This window comes from Sus scrofa, chromosome 9, assembly GCF_054392235.1.
Source record: "Sus scrofa isolate SSC_HxYL_T2T_F1_AM1 chromosome 9, Sscrofa_HxYL_maternal_Yorkshire_Landrace_v2.0, whole genome shotgun sequence".
Taxonomy (NCBI): Eukaryota; Metazoa; Chordata; class Mammalia; order Artiodactyla; family Suidae; genus Sus; species Sus scrofa.
The window spans coordinates 97,619,836-97,645,082 of record NC_139391.1 but is presented as its reverse complement, the minus strand read 5'-3'; the positions used below and the strand labels follow the sequence as shown (position 1 = coordinate 97,645,082).

The following is a 25,247-nucleotide window of genomic DNA, read 5'->3' as shown; positions in this document are numbered from 1 at the left end:
ATAAATAAACCTGAGACTTTGGGGAGATTTTAACTTTCAGAAAAGGAGGTATATACTATAAAAATATAGAAAAAAGGGCTGTACATCAAGGAAATGGGGTGAGTACTCGACATAACTGCTGCTAATGTACTCTGGTTCAAAAAAGCCAACATAGGAGTCAGAAGACTGCAGGGGACAAAGCAGTGTGTGCTGACAGGACTGCGAGGTGTCGCATGTTGGAAAAACAGAGTTCCCTCTTTAAAAATTTTTTTAAATTTAACTTAAATTACTTAAATTATTATTTTTAATTTTTTTTAATTGAAGTGTAGTTGATTTACAATATCATGTTTGTTTCAAGTGTACAGCACAGCAAGGCAGAGTTCCTTTTGCTGGGGTTCCTGAGCAGCACATTCAGCCACCAGGGAGGTCTTTGTTTTATGGATGTTCTTTGATCCCTTGGCTTGGTCCCTGAGCCTTTGTTCTATAGAAGGTACAGTAATGGGTCACATTTATTCTTCTCCATTGCACAGTGAGGTAGGTATTATTTTCCCCACTCTATACATGAGAAAACGGAAGGATGAAGAGGTCAAGTCACTTCCCAGTCAGTGAAACATCCGAGATTCAAGCTGAGTCCATTTGGCTCCAAAGCATGAATTCACGGCCATCGGAGTCAATCTCTCTCTAATACCAGCTACTGACATATGGACTCCTCTGGCATCCCGCAGGGCCTTGTGATAAAAATCAGATCAACTGGCATGGGGAAAGGACTAAGCTTAACTATTTTTACCTGGAATGCGTGACTAGTCAACTATCTAACTCAATATTACAGATGAGCAATTCAAATGAAATTCTGAGTAAACAGTGTAACACTCTTCCAATAAATAATTTACAGCATTTGTGGACTCGTCTTTTAAGAAAAATAGTCTGTTCCTTCTTGTCATAAACAGCTCAAAATTGTTTTGATTTGCATGGTGTATATTTTCCTTTGCTAAGCGTGAAAGTAAAAGGCGCTATGATAGATGTAAGAGTGGGTGGGGGAAGGCAAATGCCCATTTATTGACTATGTTCCATGTGCAGATGTTGTGCTATATGTACCTTCCTCTTTGGTACCCAAAACAATACTCCAGTGATGCACCAGACCTTCCTGAGCTCTCAAAGTGACCTTCCTAGGGCTGCCTTGCCACACTTGCCAGAATCGCTCATAGCACTGGGTCTGAGTCAGGGCGGTCCTTGCCATCCCTGAATCAACAGGCCTGCATCATGTAAGAAGTTCGTACAACATATTGTAGCTATCTCTCTCTACTCCTCTGGAAGCCTCACCCCACAACCATTAACCACACTGGAGGCAGCCAACCAGAAGATTACAAGAAATATTTTTGAATTAGGAGTTTCAAAACATGCTTTTTTTTTTTTTTTCTTTTTACCGCCACACCTGTGGCATATGGAAGTTCCCTGGGCTGGGGTCAGCACACACACAGCCATGGCAACACCAGATCCTCAACCCACTGGGCAAGGCCAGGGATCCAATCTGCATCCTCATGGACACTATGTCAGGTTCTTAACCCGCTGAGCCACAGTGGGAACTCCAAAACATGCTATTTTATTTTAATTTATTATTAAAATATCAGGAGTTCCCACTGTGGCTCAGCAGATTAAGAACCTGACATGGTGTCCATGAGGATGCAGGTTTATTTATTATTAAAATATCAGGAGTTCCCGTTGTGGCTCAGTGGTAACAAACCCCCATATTCATGAGGACGTGGTTTCGATTCATGGCCCTGCTCAGTGGGTAAAGGATCCAGCGTTGCCGTGAGCTGCGGTACAGGTCAGAGCTGTGGCTCATATCTGGCATTGTTGTGGCTGTGGTGTATGCTAGCAGCTGAAGCTTCAATTTGACCCCTAGTCTGGGAACTTCCATATGCTGGGTGTGCAGCCCTAAAAAGAAAAAAAAAAAAAGTTAATATAGTCAACTTTACATTGTTCAAACTAATATATTCAGAAGCAATATTTTTAACCACTAAAGACAATTTGACCTTCATTTTTGTCCCTTTTTTCCCAATTTTCAGTGTAAGGTTTTATTTTCTCTTGAGATAATTTATATATGTTCTATTTTTTAAAACATTATTTTGAGATAATTGTAGATTCATATACAGATGTAGGAAACAATACAGTGGATCCCATATTCCCTTCATCTAGTGTTGCCCAAATAATAACATCTTCCAAACTTCATAACAATATCTCAACCAGAAATTTAACATTACTCCATCAATGTTATTCAAATTTATGAGTGTACAGATTTTCATAATATTCATTTTACTTTTTAATTTATTTTTTAATTTTTGGCCGCCCCTGGCATGTGGAGTTCCCAGGCCAGAAATTAGATCTGGGTTGCAGTTGTGACCTAAGTTACAGCTACAGCGGTGCTGGATCCTTTACTCATTGTGCCAGGCCAGGGATGGAACATACTTCCCAGGGCTCCCAAGATGCCACCAATCCCATTGTGCCACAGTGGGAATTCTTTAATATCTTTTTAAAGGCTGTGGGATTTGTAGTAATATCCTTTCATTTTCTTCCTTTTTTGGCCATGCCCAGGGCATGTAGAAGTTCCTGGGATAGGGATTGAAACCATACCACTGCAGGACCCAGAGCTACAGCAGTGACAGTATCAGATCCTTAACCCTCTGGGCCACCAGAAAACTTCTATTTTGTTCTTGATATTGTGATTTGTGTCCTTTTTGTCAGTCTTGCTATTTTGACTGATTTTTTTTCTTTTTTCTTTTTTCTTTTTTTTTTTTCTTTTTAGGGTCGCATCCATGACTTGTGTAAGTTCCCAGGCTAGGGGTCAAATTGGAGCTACAGCTGCTGGCCTATGCTACAGCCACAGCAACATGGGAACCAAGCTGTGTCTGCGACCTACACCACAGCTCAGGGCAATGCCAGATCCTTAGCCCACTGCGTGAGGCCAGGGATCGAACCCACATCCTCATGGTTCCTAGTCTGGTAGGTTAAAAAACACTGAGCCACGAAGAGAATTCCTACTGATTTTTTTAATTTTTTTTTGAAGAACCAGTTTTCTCTTTCATTGATATTCACTATTATTTTCCTAATTTCAAGTTCACTGATTACTGTTCTCATCCTTATTTCCTTATTCTGCTTGTTTTGGACATATTTTGTTCTTCTTTTTTGTAGCTTCTTATGGAAAGAACTTATTTTGATTTGAGATTCATTTCTAATGAAGCTATTTAATGTTATAAATTTTTTTCAACTCTTACTACATCCCAAATATTTTGCTATTTTGTGCTTTTGTTTTCATTTAGCTACATGTATTTTTTCCTTTGAAACTTCTTTTATAATCCATGGATTATTTTTTAATGTATTATTTAGGAGTTCCTTGATGGCCTACCAGTTAAGGATCTGGCGTTGTCACTGCTGTGGCTCAGGTTGCATCCCTGACCAGGGAACGTCCACATGTCACAGGTGTGGCCAAAAAAATGTAATATTTAAGAATTCCCAGATGTTTAGAGATTTTTCTCATTGTTCTATTATTTGTTTCTGGTGGGATACCTCTATTGTCAGAGAAAACGCACTTTATAGTTTTAATTCTTTTAAATTTTCTGAGGTTTATTTTCTAGCCCAGGATATGATCTATACTGGTGAATGTTTAATGTGTATCCTGATGTTGTTAGGTACGATGTTTTATGAATGTCAGTTATATCCTCTTGGTTGATCATGTTGGTCAGATCTTCTAGAGTCTAGCTAGATTTTCTGTCTAGTAATTCTATCACTGCTGATAGAAGATCATAAAATAATTGTGGTTTTTCTATTTCTCCCTTCAACTCTCTTGGTCTTTAATTCATATATTTTAAGGCTTTGTTATTTGATGCAAACATCTTTACAATCATTACATCTTCCTGGTGGAATGATTCCTTTTATCATTATGTAATGTTCCTCTTTTGTTGTAGTAATAATCTTTCTTCTGGAGTTAATATTCAGGTATCAATATAGCCACTCCTTAAAAATATTAATGATTGCATGGTGTATCTTTTTCCAACCTCTTCCTTCCACTCTACCCTATGCTGTTTAATTTTTAGTTTCTTGTAAGCAGCAGAGAGGTGCTGGGTCATGTTTTTGTTTGTTTTTTTTAACCAATCTGCTATTTATTTTTTTAACAGCCGCTCCTGTGGCATATTAAAGTTCCCAGGCTAGGGGTCAAATTGGAGCTGCAGCTGTGGGCTACCTCACAACGTGGCGACACTGCATTTGAGCTGCATCTGTGACCTATGCCACAGCTTGTGGCAACATGGGATCCTTAACCCACTGACTAAGGTCAGAGATCGAACCCACATCCTCACAGAGACTATGTTGAGTTCCTAACCCAATGAGCCACAATGGGAACTCCTGGCAAACTTCTTTTGACTGGTATTTTTTAGCTATCCACATTTAAGTTAACAAATATATTAGCAGTGGAGTCTACCCTTTTATTTAATTATTTATTTTTGTCTTTTTAGAGCTGCATACACACATATGGAAATTCTCAGGTTAGGGGTTGAATTGGAGCTGAAGCTGCAAGCCTACACCACATTCACAGCAAAGTCAGATCCTTAATCCACTGAGCAAGGCCAGGGATTGCACCCACATCCTCACTGATACTAGTTGGATTCATTGTCACTGAGCCATGATGGGAACTCCAAGTCTACCATTTTATTATTTGCTTTCTATTTATTTCCTATCTTTTTCATTCCTTTGCTTCTCTTTCTTGACTTTCTGGGTGTTACTTGATTTTTAGGATCCCATCTTGATTTATTTATAGTGTTTTTGTACCTATCTTTTTGCTTGGGTTTCATAAGGGCTGTTCTGGATACTATTCATATGTGACTTATAAAAATCTACTGGTATCAACATTTTACCACTTAAGTTTTTGGTTCAATCATTAAATATGGGAATTCCTGTCATGGTGGAGTGGAAACGAATCCAACTAGGAACCATGAGGTCGTGAGTTCGATCCCTGGCCTCACTCAGTGGGTTAAAGATCTGGCATTGCTGTGAGCTGTAGTGTAGGTCGAAGATGCGGCTCAGATCCAGCATAGCTATGGCTCTGGTGTAGGCCAGCAGCAACAGCTCTGATTAGACCCCTAGCCTGGGAACCTCCATACGCCTCAGATGCGGCCCTAAAAAGACAAAAAAAAAAAAAAAAATCATTCAATATGACTTAGAAATCTCCTGGGGAAAAGAAAAGGGAAAATCCACATTACTGCATTCAATTGTTCTTTTCCCTTCCAGCATTCCTTTTATCATTTTCATTCTGTCTGAAGAACTCCATTCAGTCAGTATGCTTGCATAAAATTTCTTCAGTTTCCTATGATCTAAGAATATTTTTGTTTCCCAGTCACTATTGAAAAATAGTTTTACCATAGTGTATGCAGTTGACAGTTTTTCTTTAAACAGTTGAAAAATACTTAGCCATTTCCTTCTGGCCTTTATGATTTCAGATAAGAAATATACCGTCAGACAAATGGGTGTTCCCTACAGGTAATCTGTTGTTTGCTCTCTAACTGATTGGGAAAATATTTTCTTTGATTTCGTTTTTTTTTTTTTTAAGTTTTATTTACCTTTTTTTTTTACTTTTTTGTCTTTTTAGGGCCACACCTGCAACATATGGAGGTTCCCAAGCTAGGGGTCAAATTGGAGCTGCAGCTGCCAGCCCACACAACAGCCACAGCAATGTGGGATCCTAGCTGTGTCTGAGACCTATACCACAGCTCATGGAAACACCGGATACTTAAACCACCAAGCAAGGCCAGGGATCGAACCTGCATCTTTATGGTTACTAGTCAGATTTGTTTCCACTGAGCCAAGATAGGAACACCTGAAATATGCCCATTTTTTGATTGGGTTGTTTGTTTTTTGATATTGAGCTGCCATAACTTCTTTTTCATTGCTGATATTTTCTATTTTCTTTTGTTTCAGGAGAATCTGTCATTGATTAGGGAACCACTTTTGTGATTACTGTTCCAAAATCCATGCCAAGTAATTCTAATATATGAACTTTCTCAGCATTTGGTCATTAATTGTTTTCTTTTTTTTCTCATTCAAGTTGTGATTTTCTTGGTTCTTGGTAAGACATATGTGTTGTTCATTGACCTTAAAGTTCTACTTGGGTATATGGAATTGTCTCTGAGGAAGAGAATGAGATGAGAGCTACTCCTTTGGGGTTTTTACCCTTTTTTTTTTTTTTTTTTTTTTTTGGGCCTCCTGGCAGCATATGAAGTTCCTGGGTAACAGAATCAATCAGATCTGAGCCATACTTCCACCCTGAGCTGGATCCTTAACCCACTGTGCCAGGCCAGGCCATAGTGGGAACTCTGAAAGCTACTCCTTTCCTTCTCATCCCTTCCCCAAATAACTGCAGGGCCCAGCACAGCACAGAGTCCCGGTAGATAGAGGACTCAGTGAAACTGCATCTTATTCCCACTGATTCTGAACAGAAGATTCAAAACCAAGTATCAAGTCTAGAGTCAAGGTCATCATTGACAAAAACAGGCCTCCACTGCAGGGAGAGGTGAGAGGGGTGTTTCAAGAGGTGGAAACAGTCTGTATTCACAGATTTCACCTACCTTTGCCCAGACAGCAACTGACAGACCAAGAACAGGAGTGATGGTCAGAATCACAAGAGTCAGCTTCCAACCACGTGAAAATGCTACTATAAAACCAATGACGAACGTTGCTAGTAACTAAAAGAACACTCCAATTTTGTCACCAATTCCATTATTAATTTTGGAGATGTCACTGAAAGAACAATGTCAGAAATAAACATCAGGATTGTGAACACAGAACTTTTTTTCCTGAATCCAGTCACGTTGCTTGTTTGCTTTTCAGCATGGAGTAAACACGTTTACATGTAGGATTTGCTCAAAAATTTGCTCAGGAAGTATCATATTTCTGCTTTGATGCCCACTCCCAGAGGATGCCTTGAGTCTGGCAAATCCAACCCCAAATTCAGTGCCCTCATGCCCTGCCAGGGTTCTGGGTACAAAAACATGCATAAGACATGGTGGCAGCTCAGAAGCAATCTGGTTTCATAACTGCTTCTGAGTGATACACTGACAGCTCCTAGCAGATGAGATGACATCACCTTCATTCTAATAAGATGAAGCATGTCTGAGGTCAACAGAAACCCAGGTACTTACTCTGTGAGCCGGGTGTTAAGCTCCCCAACATCATGCATATCAAACCAGCCTATCTCCTGCTGCATGATAGCATGAAAAAAACGTTTTCTGATTTTGTATATTTGTCTTCCGGCTGCCAGGCACCAGAACAAAACCTGGATGTAAGCAGCAACAAGCACGCCAGCACCAATGGCACTGTAATAATAGGCGTACCTGAAAAACAATAAGAACACTGCACAGGTTCTGCTTTCTCATCGATGCCCTCTTTTCCCCACCAGACCATTCATCCTGGCTTTTTCAGTTATCTGGCTGTTGTGCCTTCCTTAACAGAGTTGATGGTCAGTATCCACCTGTGGCTGCCCTGATATAGTGCAACACTGAAGAGTATGGTTTCAGGAGTTCCTGCTATGGTGCAGTAGGTTAAGAATCCGACTGGAGAGGCACAGGTCACTACAAGGCATGGGTTCAATCCTCCTCGGCCCCAGGGCAGTAGCTTAATGGATCCCATGTTGCCACAGCTGTGGCTCTGGATCAGTCCCTGGCCCAGGAACTTCCAATATGCCGCAGATGCGGTCATTTAAAAAAAAAAAAAAAAAAGAATATGGTTTCTGTCTTAGGCAAATCCTAGCTCTTCATTTAAGTGTGTGTAACCTTGGGCAAGCTGCTTAACCTTTCTAAGCCTCAGTTTTCTAATTGGTAAATGGAGCTAAGAACTGTAACACAGTCATGTGTGAATATATTTTGGCCCACACACTTTGCATTCAGAGAATGCTGGTTATTGTGAAAGACTTGTATGGTGAGTTGCCTCCGTATCAGCTGATGAACACTTGGGTTTGTTTCTGCACATTAAGGAATGAAAAGAAGTGACAGAATTTGCCAGAAAGTGGGACCAAGAGATGGAAATGGTCCCCTGGTCCTTTAGGCTATTAATCTGGCAAAGCTCAGATGCCAAGAGAAAAGTGAAAATAAAAAGTAATTTTATATTACCTGGCCAACTGGCCCTTGTGAGTTATCCTGAAATACTTAATGATTCAAAACAGTAGTGCTTCTGAAAGGGATGAAGTAGGATGGTCACACAGGTAGTTGTAGAAATCCCAATAGGGGACCATAGATAGAGAAGGAAACCTAGGGAACCTTGGGAGATCACTGCAAGTTAATAATCACACAAGAAATCCATCAGAACAAAGCAGGCTTACCACAAATAAAAGCAAGAGATATGTCTCAGGTTATTACCCTTAGAACCAAGGGCAGAAGTTTAAGGACCATCCTTCTGCTGATTTGAATAAGCACCTTCATGGAGGAGCTTCTACTTGAAGAAAGAGGAAGAGGTAGTCTTTTACCACCCCCCACTTCCCTTGAATTATAAAAATGCAGCCCATCTAATCTGGGGGGCAGAGCCTCTTTGCCTGCCTGCTTGCATCTCTCACCAAGCATCTTATCTTAATATATCTATTTCTTGCCTAGCACATTGTCTCTCACTGATTTCCTTCTTTGCTGGGGCACAATGAACCTGAATCTCAGTAAGTCCAGACACCAGTTTGGTTATTCTAATTTAAAAACCATGGGTTCAAGTCCCATTCTGGTTTTGGCTGGGTTCAAACCCCAGTCCAGGGTCTGGCTAGGTTCAAGTCTTAAGTGTTGTCAGTTTCACTTCCAGTTTAAATTTTAACTATAAAAAACATGACGATTGCCCAAAACAAGACCCCTGATCATCTAGATATGCTGGATTTAGGTCTCCTCATATAACTCTTCATACTGAAAAAAAAACAAAACAAAAAAACATGTGCTTCACTAAGCAATTACTTTTTAGGTAAAAAGAAAGATTCTCAAAAAGAAAATATAGTATACAATATTCCCATTTTAAATGTTCATTACTTGCCACCTCCAAATAAAAATGCTGGTATGAATCATAAAGAAGCTATAAAAAGGGGAGATATAATAACCACAATGTGATGTCAATGTTCACAACTTAGTCAACCCAGCAAGATTCTTGGTAAGAATACACTTTGTAATTTACAATCTATTTATGAGGGAAGATGTAATTAAAAAATGAAATTTTAATTAATCAATAACTTAGTATTGAGTTATTATCCAAATGTTAAGGATATTATACCAAGAGGAAGTTAAATTTAACATGAAGAATTCATGCTTTGAATATGAGTTAATATATTATAAACTACCACTTGAGGATTACCCAAACAAAATATATTTATATTTAAGGACTTATAAGATTACATTCTCTTTTTCATCAATGTTTTAAAAAATGCCTCTCTGAAAGAATCTATGGAGATACTTGCTTCTCATCTTTTAGAATATGGTCAAATGTCTCCATTTTCTTCTAGTCTACCAGATCATTTATAAGATAATGTGGAATCATTATCTTCTGAATCATCATCTTATATCTTTGGACATGTTTTATAAACTGTTTTGATAGTAATCGGAAGGATAGGATTAAGATGGTGGACTAGGACTACAGCTCAGCTTCTCATGAAAACAAAAAAATTGCAACCAACTGCTCAACAACCATTGACAAAATAGATTATGAACTGCCCTCAAAAGGCATCCTACTCCAAAGACAAAAAGGAGGCCACATCTAGACAGTAGGAGGGGGATAATGTGATATAAGCAACCACATAACCTCTGGGTGGGTCACCCAAAGACTGGAAAGTAACTAAATCACAGAGGCTCACCCACAGGAGAGTTCCAAGCCCCACATCATGTTCCCACACCTGGGGGTCTGGCATTGGGAGGAGGAGCCCCTGGAGCATATGGCATTGATGGCCAGTGGGGCATCTGCACAGGAGCTCCACAGGAATGGGAGAAACAGAGACCCCACTCTTGAAGAGCACACACAGATGTCTATGCACTAGGCCCCAGGGCAAAACAGAAAATCTAGAGGAATCTGGGTCAGACCTGCCAGTGGTTCTTGGAGGATCTCATGGGAAAACAGGGGGTGACTATGGCTCATTGCGAGTGAAAGATATTGGACACAAAGGTCACAGGAATAATCATCAGTGTGAAATCCCCTGAAGATGGCCATTTTGGAAAAATCTGTCCCACCCATCAGTGTTTAGAAGTCCCAGGCCAAACAACAAAGAAAGTGGGAACACAGCCCCACCCATCAGCAAACAGGCTGCCCAGGCACACAGCTGCCACTAATCACATCCAGAGACAAAGCCCCACCCACCAAAGGGATAAGAACCAGCTCTACCTAACAGTGAGCAGGCACTAGTCCCTCTCATCAGGAAAACTGCAGCAAGCACCTGTACCAAGTTCAGCCACGAGGGTGGCAGACATTAGAAGCAAGTGGTGCTACAAAACCATTGCCTGAAAAAAGGAGACCATACAAGAAATCTACACAAAATGAAAAGGCAGAGAATTATGACTCCAATAAAGGAACAAGGGAAAAACCCAGAAAAAACAGCAAAGTGATCTGGAGATTACCAACCTCCATGAAAAAGACTTTAGACTAATGATATAGTAAAGATGGTTCAAGATCTTGGAAGTAAGCTGTAGGCAAAAACTGATAAATTTACAAGAAACATTGAACAAAGAAATAGGTGGTTTAAAGATTAAGCAAGCAGAGATACAAAATACAATAACTAAAACAAAAAGTACACTAGAAGGAACCAACAGCAGAATATAGGAGGCAGAAGAACAACTGAGAGAGGTGGAAGACAGACTCATGGAAATCACTGAGGCTTAACTGAAAAGAGAGAAAAGACTAAGTAGAAATGAAGACAGTTTAAGAAAACACTGGGACAACTTGGAATGCACCAAAATCCATGGTATAGAGGTACCAGAAGGAGAAGAGAGAAAGAAAGGCCAGAGAAAATATTGGAAGAAATAATAGCCCCAAACTTCCCTAACCTAGGAAAGGAATCACTCACTCAAATCCAGAAGCACAATGAACACCATATAAAATAAACCCAAGGAAGAACACATGAAGACACATATTAATCAAACTGACCAAAAGTAAAGACAAAGGAAAAATAATGAAGGATCTGGGGGGAAAAAATAACATACATGGGAGCCCTGATAAGGTTATTGGCTGATTTTTTTCAGCAGAAACTCCTCAGGCCAGAAGGCAGTGGCATGATATACTTAAAATGATGAAAGGAAAAAACCTCCAACCAAGATTATTCTATCCAGCAAGGCTCTCATTCAGATTTGAAGGAGAAATCAAAAGTTTTACAGACAAGCAAAAGTTAAAAGAAATTAGCACCACTAAACCAGCTTTATAACAAATACTAAAGGAACTTCTCCAGGTAGAAAAGATAAGGCCACACTAGAAACAAAAATAATACAAATGACAAGGCTCACAGGTAAAGGCACACATATAGTAAAGGTAGGATATCATCCATACACAAATAAGCTCTCAAAACCATAAATTGTGAGGAGGAGAGTACTTGCATTTGCATTTAAGAGACCAACAAGTTAAAACAATCTTTTATACATATATAGACTCCTAGTATCAAAACTTCATGGTAACTGCAAACCAAAAAATCTACAATAGATACACACACGAATAAGCAAAAGTAATCCAAACACACTAAAGACAGTCACTAAACCGCAAGAGAAGAGAAGAAAGGAAGAAAAAACACCAACAAAACCAAATGCAAACAATTAACAAAATGGCAAGAAGATGACAATAATTACCTTAAATGTAAATGGACTAAATGCCCAACAAAAGGACACAGACTGGCTGAAGGAATACAAAAAGAAGATATATATATATATATATATATATATATATATATATAGCCAGTATATATATACTGGCTTCAAGAGACCCACTTCAGTTCTAGGGACACATACAAATTGAAAGTGAGAGGATGGAAGAAAATACTCCATGCAAACAGAAATGAAAAGAAAGCTTGTGTAGCAATACTCATAGCAGACAAAAGAGACCTTAAAATAAAGAATGTTACATAAGCAGCAAAGAAGGACATTACGTAATGATCAATCCAAGAAGAAGATCTAACAATTGTAAACATATATGCATCCAGCATAGGATCACTTCAATGTATAAGGCAACTGCTAACCTTCTTAAAAGCAGAAATCAACAATTACACAATAATAACGGGGGATTTTAACATCCCACTTGTGGCAATGGACAAATCATCCAGATAGAAAATCAACACAGAAACACAGGCCTTAAACAATGCATCAGACCAGATGACCTTAATAGGTATTTATAGGACATTTCTCTAAAAGCAGCAGAATACACATTTTTCTCAAGTGCACATGGAACATTCTCTAGGATAGATAACAGTCTGAGGTACAAATCAAGCCTTGGTAAATTTCAGAAAACTGAAATCATATCAAGCATCTTTTCCAATCACAATGCTATAAGACTAGAAATCAACAGCAAAAGGAGTTCCCGTTATGGCTCAGCAGAAAAGAACCTTACTAGTATCCATGAATATGCAGGTTTGATCACTGGCCCTGCTCACTGGGTTGAGGATCCAGCATTGCTGTGCGCTCTGGTGTAGGTCACAAAAGCAGCTTGGATCTTGTGTTGCTGCAGTACAGGTCAGCAGCTGTAGCCCCAATTCGGCCCCTAGCCTGAAACTTCCATATGCCAAAGGTGTGGTCCTAAAAAGCAAAAACAAAACAAAACAAAACAAACAAACAAACAAAATGAGAAGACTAAAAAACATGCTACTAAAAACCAATGGATTACTGAAGAAATCAAAGAGGAAATTAAGACATACCTAGAAGCAAATGACAACAAATACACAAGCCAAAACCTACATCAACTAGAGAATGAAGGGACAAGACCCGAAGTTAGCAGAGGAGAGAAATCAAAGATCAGAGGAGAAATAAATGACATAGAAATGAAGAAAACTGTAGGAAAGATCAATGAATCTGAAAGCTGGTTCTTTGAAATGACCAACAAAATTGATAAACCCTTAGCCAGACTCATCAAGAAAAAAAGGGAGAGTACTCAAATCAATAAAATTAGCAATGAAAAAGGAGAAGTTACAGAGGTATCACAGAAGTACAAAGGATCATAAGAGACTACTATGAGCAACTATATGCCAAAAATCAGACAGCCTACAAGAACTGGATAAATTCTTAGAAAGATACAATTTTCTAAGACTAAACCAGGAAAAAAGGAAAAGACGAATGGGCCAGTCCCAAGTACTGAAATTGAAACTGACTAAAATAATTTCCAACAGGAGCTTATGTCATGGCTCAGTGGTAACAACCTGACTAGTATCCATGTGGACACAGGTTCAATCCCTAGCCTCACTCTGGGTTAAGGATCCGGCATTGCCATGGGCTGTGGTGTAGGTAGCAGAAAGGCTCGGATCCTGCATTGCTGTGGCTATGGTATAAGCTGAAGCTGCAGCTCTGATTTGACCCTAGCCTGGGAATTTCCACATGCCATAGGTACGGCCCTAAAAGAACAACAACAAAAAAGTCTACAAGGAATAAATGCTGGAGAGGGTGTAGAGAAAGGAGAACTGTCTTACACTTTAGGTGGGAATGTAAATTGGTGCAACAACTATGGAAAACAGTATGGAAATTCCCGAAAAAAAACTAAAAATAGAATTACCATTCAATCCAGTAATCCCACTCCTGGGCATTTATCCAGAGAAAACCATCACTCAAAAAAGACACATGTACCCCAATGTTCATCGCAGCACTATATACAATATCCAAGACATGGAAGCAACCTAAATGTCCATCAACAGAGGAGTCTGTAATGAAGATGCTGTATATATACACAATGGACTATTACTCATCCATCAAAAGCAATGAAATAATGGCATTTACAGCAACATGGATGGACTTAGAAATTATCATGGTAAGTGAAGTTAGACCATGAGACACAAACATCATATGCTATCATTTACATGTGGAATCTAAAAAAAGAGAGACAATGACCTTATTTGTAGAACAGAACAGACTCACAGACTTTGAAAAATTTATAGTTACCAAAGGAGACAGGTCGGAATGGGTGGGGGAGGGATGGACTAGGGATTTGGGATGGAAATGTTCTAAAATTAAGTTGAGATGATGGTTATACACATATAAATATAGTAAATTCATTGAATTAAAAAAAAAAAACTTTTCTGAGAGCCAGCTTCAAGATAACTAAATCATTAATGACAGTTTCCCAAGGTGAGCTAAGGTTAGAAGGACCATATTTATCCTGGGATGTTTTATTTTATTGTTTTGAATTACATGATGTGTTTTTTTTAAAAAAATCTTGGGAGTTCCTGTTGTGGCACAGCGGGAAATGAATCCGACTAATATCCACAAGGATTTGGGTTTCATCCATGTCCTCGCTCAGTGGGTGGGGAATTTGGCATTGCCATGAGCTGTGGTTTAGGTCGCAGACAAGGCTCAGATCCCCTGTTGCTGTGACTGTGGTGTAGGCCAGCAGCTACAGCTCAGATTCGACCCCTAGCCTGGGAACTTCCATATGCCGCAGGTACAGCCCTAAAAAGAAAAATATAAAATAAAATAAAAAAATCTTGTTGACCGACTGCACTATATCACAAACAAAAATATATAGGAAGCAATCTAATAATTATGAAGCCATTGTAAATAATGTGATTATTAATTTAACTGCATTTTTTTATTTTGTTTTTAATTTTGGTTTTTTTTTGTTTTTTTTTTTTTTTTTTTGCTTTTTAGGGCCACATGTGCTGCATATGCAAGTTTCTAAGCTAGGGGTGGAATCAGAGCTACAGCTTCCAGCCTATTACCACAGCCACAGCAATGCAGGATCCTTAACCCACTGAGGATCTGAGCTGCTTCTGTGAGCTACACGACAGCTCAGGGCAGCACTGGATCCTTAACCCACTGAGCGAGCCCAAGGATTGAACACAAATCCTCATGGATACTAGTCGGATTCATTTCCACTGCGCCACAATGGGAACTCCCTTTAACTGCATTTTAAAAGGCCACTTTGGAGTACCCGTCGTGGCTCAGTGGTTAACAAATCCGACTAGGAACCATGAGGTTGCGGGTTCAATCCCTGGCCTTGCTTACTGGGTTAAGGATCCAGTGTTGCCATGAGCTGTGGTGTAGGTTGCAGATGCAGCGCAGATCCCGCATTGCTGTGGCTGTGGAATAGGCCGGTGGCTACAGCTCCGATTCGACCCCTAGCCTGGGAACATCCATGTGCCGCAGGAGCGGCCCAAGAAATGGTAAAAAGACAAAAAATAATAAAAATAAATAAAAGCCAACTTTGAATTCCTCTAATTTCCCTGTAGATGATATTCTATGTTTACCAAGGCATATATCAGTTTAATCTAGACTTAAAATTAACTTTAGCACATTTTATGCAGCAAAATATATTCTTTAAAAAAAATTCTACCAAAAAATATTATACATAGCATCCTCTTGGAAAATTAACAGTGACACTGCCCTCCTCAAAATTGTGAATCTTTACTATAATGCAAAAATTTAAACACTGATACAACTGGATTGAAACAGAAAAACTTACCAACCATAAGAAAAATGCCTACTTACTTGGTCACTTTTTCCTCCAGTGTGCAGCCAAAATACATACCATTCATAAGACCTAGATCAGCCACAAACATACACCATTATGTCTCTTTGTTCTCCATTAAAAACAAGCATATGAAAATGAACCAAACTTGTGTCACTTAAAACTTTTCACAAAAACAGGCCAAAATGATTTGATTTTAAGTACAAGCTTCATGGCATGCTTTTAGAGAGTGAATAGTTCCAATTGTGGCTCAGTGGTAACAACCCAACTAGTATCCATGAGGACACTGGTTTGATCCCTGGCCTTGCTCAGTAGGTTATCAATCCAATGTTGCCCTAAGCTGTGGCATAGACCAGCAGCTGCAGCTCTTATTCGATCCCTAGCCTGGGAACCTCCATATGCCTCAGGTGTGGCCCTAAAAACCATAAAAATAAAAATAAAAATAAATTGGAGAGTGTAAAGTTACAGGCTCTAGCAACTGATGAATGTAAGTAGAGAGAGTAACAATAAGAAAAACAATCAGACCTCCAGTTTAAGCATGTGGAGAATGGTGATGTCATGGTGGAAAATAAGAGGTCAGCAAAAAGAGGAGATCTGGTCAGATCTGAGAAGACTATTAGCTCAGTTCTGAAGATCTTTATGCCTGGGACATTCAACTGAAGATGTTCAATAAGTATGGCAGCCATCCGGTTCTGGAGAGAGTTAGGTCTAAAGATATAAGTGTCATACGTCTTAGGGGGCATGAAAAAACCATCTCTTCTCACTTGTGCAGACAGGTAGCAGGTAAGGAGGAAAGCACAACCAAGCAGAGAACCCAGAGAAGAGCAGGTTTAGGAGTAACAGAGAGAGGAGGAAGTCAGAAAGAGATGCAGAGATGCTGCAAAATGTGAAGCAGAGAAAGCTTCCACCTTATGTCAAGTGGAGTGATAAGTGTCCACATTAATTTTCATTGGTTATAAGACTGCTTCTGCTCCATACTTTCAAAGATAGAACAGGATATTAAATTACTGGGTGAGGATTTTTCTCCAAATCAGTCTTGGAAGATTTTCTATCTTATCTCTCTAGCCAGGAGATGCTGCTAAATGGTATCGTCACTAGCATGCATCAAGATCAAACAAAGACAAATTTTCAAGGAGTTCTCCTGTGGAACAGCAGGTTAAGGATCCAGTGTTGTCACTGCAGTTGTTCGGGTCACTACTGTGACAGGGGTTGGATCCGTGGCCCAGAAACTTCCTCATACAACCAATTCAACCAAAAAAAAAGACAAATTTTCAAGTCTAAATATCTGTTTTCTACTTATACCTACTACTAGTTTTCTCAACTCCAGGGATAAAGGATAAGAGGATTTAAACAAATACTCTTTGGCATCACTGCTCCTAGGTACATTAATTTTTAAAATTTTTTTTTAATTTTTTTTTTTTTTTGTCTTTTTGCTATTTGTTGGGCCGCTCCCACGGCATATGGAGTTTCCCAAACTAGGGGTCTAATCGGAGCTGTAGCTGCCAGCCTATGCCAGAGCCACAGCAACTCGGGATCCGAGCCGTGTCTGCAACCTACACCACAGCTCACGGCAACGCCGGATCGTTAACCCACTGAGCAAGGGCAGGGATCGAACCCACAACCTCATGGTTCCTAGTCGGATTCATTAACCACTGCGCCACGACAGGAACTCCTAAAATTTTATTGAAGTATAGTTGATATGCAAAGTTGTATTAGTTTCAGGTGTACAGCAAACTTATTGTTACAGCTGTATGTGTGAATATAGACATATTCTTTTAAAAAAACTCATTTTATTATAGATTATTATTATTATTTTGCATATGGAAGTTTCCAGGCTAGTGGTAGAATTCGAGCTACAGCTGCAGGCTTACACCACAGTAACTCCAGATCTGAGCCTTTTCTGTGACCTACACTACAGCACATGGCAATGCCAGATCCTTAACCTGATGATCAAGGCCAGGGATTGGATCAATCCTCATGGATCCTAGTCAGTTTTTGTTACTAATGAGCCACGACTGGAACTACCTTCATTATAGATTATTAAAAGATATTGAGTATTGTTCCCTGGGCTATACAGTATACTGGTCCTTACTGATATTTGTTTATATATAGTAGTGTCTATATTTTAATCCCAAACTCCTAATTAATCCCTCCCTCTAACTTTACAATAATTTGTATACAGTTCAAAAAGTAAAAAAATATTTTCAAGGTCAAAATTGTCTCCTTTATTTGTATAACTATTCTCTCTCCTTCCCTCTCTCATTGTATATAATTTTGTTATCAGAAACCACCTCTTAGAGTTCCATCATGGCTCAATTGAAACAAAACTGACTAGTAACCATGAGGGCAAGGTTTCGATCCCTGGCCTTACTCAGTGGGTTGGGGAACCCATGCTGCCATGAGCTGTGGTGTGGGTCAAAGGTACAGCTCACATCTGGCATTGCTGTGGCTGTGGTGTAGGCCAGCTGCTGTAGCTCCGATTCAACCCCTAGCCTCGGAACCACCATATGCCATGGGTGCAGCCCTAGAAAGACCAAAATGAGAAAAAAAAGAAAAAAGAAAAGAAACCACCTCTTGCACCAAGTACTTTTTATTTGTCCCTCAGTGGTATTAGAGTGGTCTTTTTACTCCAATCCAGTCTTTATATTGCTCCCAGATTTTATCTTTGGCAGCAAAACTATAATTCTACTGCTTCTCTTAAGAACCTACAATGACAGTCCACTCCACAAAGGTTAGGTCCAAGATCCATAACATGTCCTATTAGTCCCTTTGCAATCTTCCCACACTCAGTCACCCCATGACTTTCCGAATGTTTTCTTTACCCCCACACCCTTCTCTCCATCTCAGCAGTAAAGGGCACTGTGCAGTCGCTTTCTGGAGGGAGAGAAGACAGTGTCCAAGTCTCTGATTGACCGTCATGCTCCTGAAGCCTCTAACCGTGGGGTTTGGAGGGGACACTGAGCACAATAAGATAGTTTGCTTAAGTTTCATGAGCCTAAGCTCCACCCTTTGAGCCATGAAACTACTTTCCACATACTGAGAAGAGATGCAGTAGAGAAGTGATGAGAGCTTTCTTCCTCCAAGCCCTGATTCATTCTCCTCGCTCTCAAAGCTGCCTTTTACTACAGTTTTTCTCCTGGAAAAGACTCTTCCTTTGTGAACGAGCTCACTAGGACCTCCACTCAAGCGGCTTAGCGATAGCAGAGTAACCCACACAACTCCAGAGAAAATTCTGCACAATTCAATGTGAGAATAGACTGTGATGGTTTACACCCATCTCCTCCTCCAGGGTTTGATCCTTGCCTGGGAATTTCTACATGCTGTGGATGCAGCCAAAACAAAAGCATAAACAAAACAAGCTGCTATTTCTCTAATCCTAAAGCACACACACACACACACACACACACACACACACACACACACACACACGCGCGCACACAAACACTCCTGTCCTCATGTCTCCATTTTCATGTTTCCAAAAAGCCCAACCTATGACAATGTCCAAAATTAAATTTGTGGTATTTACCACCAAACCTAGTCTCCTTCCACCTTCCTCAACTCAACTGATAGTAACTACATCCAATTTATCCAGCTTCTAGGACTAAAAACGTGTAAATCATGTTGGAGAACTCTCTCTTACAGCCGAGAATCTCTTAATTGATTCCCATTTATCATTCAAAGTCCAAATCCAGTTCTTATATCTTTTCCTGAACTCTCTGGGCTATTTCTGACTTCACAGAGCTCTCTCTTTTTTCTACATCTCTCACCAGAATTTCCACTGTATATGCTTTTTTTTTTTTTTTTTTTTTGGTCTTTTTAGGGCCACACTTGCGGCATATGGAGGCTCCCAGGCTAGGGGTCTAATTGGAGCTGTAGCCACCGGCCTACACCAGAGCCATTGCAACGCCAGATCTGAGCCATGTCTGCAACCTACACCACAGCTCACGGCAATGCCAGATCCTTAACCCACTGAGCGAGGCCACAACCTCATGGTTACTAGTCGCTGCGCCACAATGGGAACTCCCCACGGTACAATCTAATGTTTGTGTGTATTATCTTCTCAAATCCATTACAAATATGAACTATAGCTCAGACCCCTCCACCTCCTACAGCACTGAATACACTAGTGCATATTTAGTAAGAGCTCCACAAACTTCATTCATAGTGACTGATATTTCTTCACACTTCCAATAAAACCAGTACCAGGAACAATACTCACTTCCACTAGTTACATTGGGAATTTTTATGTGTGCCAAATTTCCTACACTTGCGAAGCTATCTATCATTTCTCCAAAAACCAGCATCATGAGGGGCAGTCCAGCTCCGTGCACGATGGCAGCCGTAGTCCCCAGCAACATATACAACACATCAAGCCAGTTCGAATAGCGAAACTAAAAAAGAGAAAATACAGAGAATAAGAACAATTAGCACAGTTTCGAGATGGTTTGCTCTACTTTCCAAATATATCCAAAATGTAAACAGTGCTCAGACTACTACTGCAACCACCCTGGTCAGAGCCAAACTATTGCAATAACCCAATTAGAGTTAGGAATTCCTGTTGTGGCTCAGTGGGTTAAGAACCCATCTGGTATCCATGAGGATGTGGGTTCCACCCCTGGCCTCACTCAGTGGGTCAAGGATCCAACACTGCTGCAAGCTGTGGTATAGGGGAGGAAGTAATGGAGATGAAGTAATGGAGAAAGCATACTGACTGTCCTTGTGATGATCGTGGGGCAAATGGAAGAATAACATACTTCCTAGAGGGGATGCAATGTCAAGGAAGAACTAGTTAATGTAACTAGTTAACTACACATGCTGGTAGGTAAATCAGTCAAAGACCGGTGGTGAAAATACAGGAAAGATCTAAAGAATAAGAGAAACACCAGTGGGTACAATAACTATTAGGAGAAGCATCACATTCCCATGATGCCCCAATACCCCTCATAGTTGCAAGGGGGCAGAGACCCCTCTACCACAGAGGGAGGACCCAATCTAGCCTCACCCTCGCCAAGTGATCAAACTTGGTACCAAAAAAAAGTACAACACCTTAACATGTGATGGTTCCTGATGTGATGGTTCATGAAGTACACAGCATCCCCCATGTACATTCCTTACCAAAAATATTTTAACATGAATGTTGTAAAACCTTTAGACTCAACTTCCAGGCTTTAAGAAATGCAGTGGGCATGGGAGTTCCCATTGTGGCTTAGTGGGTTACGAACCTGACAGGTATCCATGAGGACGTGGGTTTAATACCTGGCCTCTTTCAGTGGGTAAAGGACCTGGCATTGCCATGACCTATGATATAGGTCATAGACACAGGCTCAGATCCCATGTTGCTATAGCCGTGGTATGGGCTGGGAGCTGCAGCTCTGACTGACCCTGAGCTTGGGAACTTCCATATGCCACAGCTATGGCCCTGAAAAGAAAAAAAAAAAAAAATTCCCCAAAACAAACAAAAAAAACCACATGGCTACCTATTTTCTCTTCAGAGAATACAAAAATAAAAATACAAAACAAAAACCAGAAAACGAGATATAGAATTAATCATATTAAAGTTTTCATATTCCAGCATAGAAGAACAATGACATGTACCAAGTCATAGTAATAAATAATTCATTGTTAACTTCTATTATATGAGTGCCTGGGACTTTGACCTCAAACCTGCCAGGATTAGAGCCACTGATGACAGGGTACCCTGTGTTTCCCTGAACAGACCTCCATGTGGCTGACGTCCTCTATCCACATGGCTGAGACCATCGCTGGCAGAAGTGCCTGCCCAGGTAACAGATCACCTTACTCATTCAGAGAATACTGAAATCTAGGCCAAGAAGGGTGGCTGTGGGGCCCCAATGCACATGGCAAGTTATGATGGGCATTCCCCTGAAAACAAGCTAAAGTAAACAAACTAGACAAGCTAAACTAAAGTTCATTTTACCACTCCATTAACATACTTTCCAAGAATGTGTGATACCAAGTGAAATACCTCTTTTCTAGATCAGGAGAAGCCAAATTTCCAAAGCACTGTGAAGAGGGAATACATTCAAACTCACCATGGCAAAAACACTGACAGCTGGTTTCTTTTCTTTCTTTTCATCATTTTTACTGAAAAACATGCAATAGAATTACACAAAACTTTAAAAACTATATAAATCTTTAAATTACTCAATTAACAGAGTTTATATTTAATAACAAATAAGACATACAAACTGGTCTACAATATAGCATTCATTTAAAAAGGCTGGTTAGGAGTTCCCGTTGTGGCTCAATGGTTAACAAATCAGACTAGGAACCATGATGTTGTGGGTTCAATCCCTGGCCTTGCTCAGTGGGTTAAGGATCCAGCGTTGCCGTGAGCTGTGGTGTAGGTTGCAGACGCAGATTGGGTCTGGTGTTGCTATGGCTCAGGCATAGGACAGCAGCTACAGCTCCAATTAGACCCCTCGCCTGGGAACCTCCATATGCCCTGGGAGTGGCCCTAGAAAAGGCAAAAAGACAAGAAAAAAAATAATAATAAGCTGCTTAGGAGTTCCTTGGTGGCTCAGTTCCTTAAAGTTTCCAGCACTATCACCGCTGTGGTGCAGGTTCGATCCCTGGCCCAGGAACTTCCGCATGCTCTGGGAGTGGCCAAAAAAATAATAAAACAAAGTAAAAATAAAATTAAAAACAGGTTAATACTACCCATTTATGAAGTTTAAGTATGTTTACATGTTTCTTAGAAATCTATATATGTGGTTATCAGTGTGTCCTGAGTTTTCTATTAAAATATCTTCTTCCTTGTGCCTTTGGTATTTCCTAATTTTCTATGATGAGTACACTCAGAGACACAACTTTTGCCATTAGAAAAATATTACTAAATAAAGAGAGCTTCCGGTTTTATTCCAATTAGAAAATCATTCATGTCTCTGGAGTTAACCCCCTTAATTATCATCTGAGTAATTCTAACAGTATATATTCTACCTACTACCTACATATTGTCCTCAATCATACCCTTTACTAATGGAGGGTAGTGGCGATCACATGCAGGGCATAAATTACCCTAAAAAAGAAAGGTAATATGGGAAAGAGAGCATGTATAGATGTATGATTGGGGCACTTTGCTGTACAGCAGAAAATGATAGAATATAAATCAACTATACCAAAAAATTTTTTAAGAAAAGTAATTACATTACTTTCCATGAGCAAATCTAATTGTGAAAAGATGTCTGGAGCCCTAAATGGATCATTACAGCAATAAATGCAACCCAGAAAAACTACAGTGAAAAAGTGGTTTGTAAACAGCGAAAAAGCTATTCTCAGGCATTGGAAGGTCAACTATTTTGAGCCAAGATTCAAATTAACCTAACTCTGTAACTAGTTTTTTACCCTGTGTAACTGCCACCCAGAATATGAAAGCAAACCAACCATGATTAGCTTCTGCATCTATAGTTTCACATACATATATATAAACTATTTCAAAGAATCATGTTTGTATAGATTTTTCCATTTCAAAAAGTAAATTCATTGTTGTCTTTGCTTTTTATGCTCCATGCAGTCAAAGAGTTGAAGCAACTTCTAAAGAAAAAAAAAAATCCAGAGTTAATCCCCTATTTAGCTGGAGTTCCCATCATGGTGCAGTGGAAACGAATCCAACTAGGAACCAAGAGGTTTCGGGTTCGATCCCTGGCCTTGCTCAGTGGGTTAAGGATCTGGCATTGCCGTGAGCTGTGGTGTAGGTCGCAGACGCAGATTGGGTCTTGCGTTGCTGTGGCTCTGGCGTAGGCTGGCAGCCACAGCTCTGACTGGACCCCTAGCCTGGGAACTTCCATATGCCATGGGTGTGGCCCTAAAAAGACAAAAAAAATAATAATAAAAAAAATAAATATCCCCTATTTGGCTTTGGAATGAAGTTAGAAGGACATAACACACAAAATACACAAACCTAACTCTTCAGATTTGGTCCCACCCTATTCCCAGTAAAGGTATGATTTCAATATCCCTGGAATCAGGAGGAGAGGGGAAAAAACAGCCATACAAAATTGAGTTTTAGCTCTAAGCATTTTATTTACATTTACATTTTCTAAAACTCTAGCTACTGAGAATTTATGCTGTTTCAGACACTAAGTAAACACTTCCCATGCAGGACCTCATTTAACCTTATCTTAATCTCTGTGAGGCAGGCACACTGTTGACCTTTCTTGAGAGACGAGAGAACTGCAGGTGAGAAGAGTTCACTAACCTGTCCCAGCACACACAGCCAGCCAAAGCCAAGATAAAAGCTGAGAAGTCTAAGCCCTAAACACCAGGCTACCATATGCAACCTCCTACTTCTGAGACACTGCATTGCACAGAAACACACTTCCACACTGACTCTCACCCCCAACAGCTGACAAAAGGCAAGGTGCTTATCAAATCACATTTTAATAAAGGATCTTTATCAATACAAATATGCCACATGGTACTATGATCCAAACATTAGCCAAGCCAATGGTACTGTGATCCACACCTATTAGTCAAGCCACATGATTCTTTCTAATGCCAAATAGAATGCAGAGTTTTTTTATTTAAAAAATTTTTCATTTATTTATTCCTTTTAGGACCTCACCTGTGGCATATGGATGTTCCCAGGCTAAGGGTTGAATTTGAGCCGCAGCTGCTGGCCTACACCACAGCTACAGCAATGCCAGATCCAAGCCACGTCTCAACCTACACCACAGCTCATGGCAATGCTGGATCCTTAACCCACTGAGCAAGGCCAGGGAATGGAACCTGAGACCTCCTGGATGCTAGTCAGATTTGTTTCTGCTGAACAATGATGGGGAACTCCCTCGGGTACAATATCTGGCCTTGCTCAGTGGGTTAAGGATCCCGTGTTGTCATGAGCTGCAGTGTAGATCACAGACGGGGCTCAGATCTGATGTTGCTGTGCCTATGGTGCAGGCCAGAATCTGTAGCTCTAATTTGACCCCTGCCTGGGAACTTCCAAATGCTGTGGGTGTGGCCCTAAAAAGAAATAACATTTGTGGTTACTAGAGGTGGGAGGAGGTGATGGGAGAAAGTTGGTCCAAAGGTACCAACTTCTAGTTATCAGATAAAGAGGTGCTAGATATGTAAATTTCAAGGTGACTGACAGTTACCACTGCTGTATGTACATAGGAAAATTATCAAGAGAGTAGATCCAAGAGTTCCCATCACAAGAAAAAAAATGTTTTCTTTTGCTTTTTCTTATATATAAAATGATGCATGTTGGCTAATGATAATATTGGCTATGGTAATATTTCACAGTATTTATAAGTCAAACCATTACATTGTATACTTTGCACTGAAATAGTGTTATATGTCAATTACATCTCAATAAAACTGGAAAAATATATAGTTTTATTAAGAACAGATGAAAATCAGTAATGTTGAGCACAGTTTAACAAGAGATACTTAACTAAAAAAAAAATTCTAGTTTGAAAAAAATTCCGTAGGCCATGATAAGAATCAACAATTAAATGAAGGTATATGCAGGCTCAAATTTTTGTTCTTTTCGTGTTTTTTTTTTTTTTAATATGGACTATTATTTGGGAGTTCCTGTTGTGGCTCAGCGGTAACACACCCAACCAGTATCTTTGAAGATGCGAATTTAACCCCTGGCCTTGCTCAGT

The 25,247-nt window shown here is 39.9% G+C and overlaps 2 protein-coding genes across 10 annotated transcripts in view; one reads left to right on the top strand and one right to left on the bottom strand.

Moving 5' to 3' along the window:
• The window catches only part of LOC100522267 (ATP-dependent translocase ABCB1-like), an 83,973-nt gene extending 62,595 nt beyond the window's left edge, over positions 1 to 21,378 (bottom strand). Inside the window, 5 exon segments of the mRNA XM_084978263.1 lie at positions 6,594 to 6,765; positions 7,167 to 7,358; positions 15,639 to 15,690; positions 19,838 to 20,009; positions 21,337 to 21,378. Of these exon segments, the coding sequence (XP_084834389.1) occupies positions 6,594 to 6,765; positions 7,167 to 7,358; positions 15,639 to 15,690; positions 19,838 to 20,009; positions 21,337 to 21,378 (630 nt within the window).
• Positions 1 to 25,247, top strand: part of RUNDC3B (RUN domain containing 3B) — a 294,945-nt gene that overhangs the window by 85,343 nt on the left and 184,355 nt on the right. The window lies entirely within an intron of this gene.